The sequence below is a fragment of the Macrobrachium nipponense genome, chromosome 30 (assembly GCF_015104395.2).
Source record: "Macrobrachium nipponense isolate FS-2020 chromosome 30, ASM1510439v2, whole genome shotgun sequence".
In the NCBI taxonomy this organism is placed as follows: Eukaryota; Metazoa; Arthropoda; class Malacostraca; order Decapoda; family Palaemonidae; genus Macrobrachium; species Macrobrachium nipponense.
Genome location: NC_087218.1, coordinates 10,722,501 through 10,725,707, shown reverse-complemented (window position 1 = coordinate 10,725,707; position 3,207 = coordinate 10,722,501). Strand labels below are relative to the sequence as shown.

General features: G+C 40.6%; 1 protein-coding gene across 1 annotated transcript in view; it reads left to right on the top strand.

Moving 5' to 3' along the window:
- Positions 1-329: 329 nt before the first annotated feature.
- Positions 330-3,207, top strand: part of LOC135202272 (carboxypeptidase M-like) — a 227,676-nt gene continuing 224,798 nt past the window's right edge. Inside the window, 1 exon segment of the mRNA XM_064231579.1 lies at positions 330-405. Coding sequence (XP_064087649.1) covers positions 397-405 — 9 coding nt within the window. The 5' untranslated portion in view covers positions 330-396.

The window sequence follows — 3,207 nt, the reverse complement described above, 5'->3', positions numbered from 1 at the left end:
TGAACAATTTAGGGAATTTCATTTTGAAAGATTTAGGGAATTTCATTTTTAACAATTTAGAGAATTTCGCCATTTTGCTATAAAGTTCAGAGGGTCTGGCCAAGATTTCCCCCTGACATTACTATTCTCATCGTATCCCCAGCTGAACCCTCTCTCTCTCTCTCTCTCTCTCTCTCTCTCTCTCTCTCTCTCTCTCTGTGCATTCTTCGTTCGAAGCGGTCGTTCTCCAAAATCTGAAAAATTGATCTGGAACGCAGAAACATCTCCAAAGGGGGCCAGGACTACGGCACCTCCTCCTCCTCCTCCACTTCCCTATTACCCATCGCCCCCGGCACCATCGCCCCCGGCCACCTCCCCCCGGCCGCCTCCCCCCCGGCTGCCTCCCCCACGGCCACCATGGAGTCCCCCCGCAGGTAAGCCTCTACGTATCCACTTCCCATCTAATTAGGGAAGGCGCAGGTCATTACGAATGGACATCGCAGGTAACTCCAAGATGGATCGGAGGACGACGCTCTCCGTCGCGAATCTACGGGGTTTTACCACCACATTTCATTATACATTTTCATTCTTATTATCATTATTATTTTATATATGGTCTTGTCAATTATTATTTTCTTCTCACCAGGTCTGATATTTGCTAATAGCTGGCCGATTTTCATACTCTGGTTAAGGAAATGTCTCCCAAAAATAGTTCAAGCTCACCCTTCCTTGAAAATAAACCGAAGATACGGTTGGAAACGTTGGAATTCCGCTACGCTCTTAGACAACGTCCAGACTACAAATTGTAAACTCTACGGCGACCATACGCCACTTTAGTTACCATATCAATAAAGTGTTATTTTTAGAAAACTTTTTCTTAACCAAGATATGAACATCGGCCAGCTATTAGTAAATATCAGCCCTGATGAGAAGAAAATAATAAGAAGAATTGAAAAGACCATATATAAAATCAATTCCACTGATGCTGCCATCATCTTTAACAAAAGATGTTTGAGAGAAGGCCTTCTACCTTTATATTATTATTATTATATTATTATTATTGATATATATTATAACATTATCATTACCACTTCTTCATCCCCTCGCCATCAGTGACTCTGAATTTTGGTTTTTATGTTCACCTCTTCGGTACATTGTAAGTTAAATTTAATCGCTTGGACTGAAGGTGATCCCAGAGAAGGGTTCGAAAATTTTTGTAATAAAGTTTTTATAAAGTTATACACGGGCTTTCAATAATTATATTGCTGTGGACCCTTTAGAACAGTAATATTATTATTATTATTATTTTATTATTATTATTATTATTATTATTGCTGTTGTTGTTGTTATTATTATTATTTATATTTTTATTTATTTTTATTTATATATTTTTTGTCACCATCACAGTCCTCCAATTAGATCTAATGGGTTGCATTTATAGTGTGGGGTTCCCGGGTTCCATCCTGCCTCCTTAAGAGTCATCACTTTTCTTACTGTGTGCACCACTGTGTGCACCGTTTCTAGGAGCACACTCTTCTGCATGAGTCCTGGAGCTACTTCAGCCTCTAGTTTTTCTAGATTCCTTTTCAGGGATCTTATTATTATTATTACTATTATTATTCTTTGGTTCAAAAAGACTGGCTGCATCAGTTGAATTTGTTTTATAGAAGGTCTCTTCTTCAGGGCTGGTATTTGCTAGGGGTTGGCCGATGATGTACATAATCTGCATAAGGAATAATTACCTTCCTTATCCAGGTTATGTACACATCGCCCGCCAGCTCTTAGCAAATATCAACCCTGAAGGAAAAAAAAATTAGCCAGAAGAATTGAAAAGAACTTATTATAATAATAAATTCCCCTGATGCTGCAAATCTTTTAAACCGAACATGCTAGATAGAAGTCTTCTGATTTCGTATATTATTATTATTATTATATTATTATTTTTTTTTTTTTTTGCTCTATCACAGTCCTCCAATTCGACTGGGTGGTTATTTATAGTGTGGGGTTCCGGGTTGCGTCCTGCCTCCTTAGGAGTCCATCACTCTTCTTACTATGTGTGCCGTTTCTAGGATCACACTCTTTCTGCATGAGTCCTGGAGCTACTTCAGACCTCTAGTTTTTCTAGATTCCTTTTCAGGGATCTTGGGATCGTGCCTAGTGCTCCTATGATTATGGGTACGATTTCCGCTGGCATATCCCATATCCTTCTTATTTCTATTTTCAGATCTTGATACTTATCCATTTTTTCCTCTCTTTCTCTTCAACTCTGGTGTCCCATGGTATTGCGACATCAATGAGTGATACTTTCTTCTTGACTTTGTCAATCAACGTCACGTCTGGTCTGTTTGCACGTATCACCCTATCCGTTCTGATACCATAGTCCCAGAGGATCTTTGCCTGATCGTTTTCTATCACTCCCTCAGGTTGGTTGCTCGTACCACTTATTACTGCAGGTAGCTGATGTTTCTTGCACAGGCTCCAGTAGGAGGGCTTTTGCCACTGAATCATGCCTCTTTTTGTACTGGTCTGTGCAAGTTGCCGGGCATTCACTTGCTATGTGGTTTATGGTTTCATTTTTCGTATTGCACTTCCTACATATGGGAGAGATGTTATTTCCGTCTATCGTACTTTGAACATATCTGGTTCTTAGGGCCTGATCTTGTGCCGCTGTTATCATTCCTTCAGTTTCCTTCTTGAGCTCTCCCCTCTGTAGCCATTGCCAATTGTCATCGCTGGCTAGTTCTTTAGTCTGTCTCATGTATTGTCCGTGCATTGGTTTGTTGTGCCAGTCCTCTGTTCTTTCTGTCTTTCTCCTGTCTCTGTATATTTCTGGGTCTTCGTCTACTTTTATTAGTCCTTCTTCCTATGCACTCTTTTAGCCACTCGTCTTCACTGGTTTTCAGATATTGTCCCAGTGCTCTGTTTTCGATGTTGACGCAGTCCTCTATACTTAGTAGTCCTCTCCCTCCTTCCTTTTCGTGTTATGTATTGTCTGTCCGTATTTGCTCTTGGGTGTAGTGCTTTGTGTATTGTCATATGTTTCCTGGTTTTCCTGGTCTATGGTGCGGAGTTCTGCCTTCGTCCATTCCACTATCCCTGCGCTTATCTGATTACCTGGCACTGCCCAGGTGTGTTTTATGGCTTTGATCATATTTCCGGCGTTGAGTTTTGACTTGAGTATCGCCTTGAGTCTCTGCATATATTCTTTCCTGATCGTGTCCTTCATCT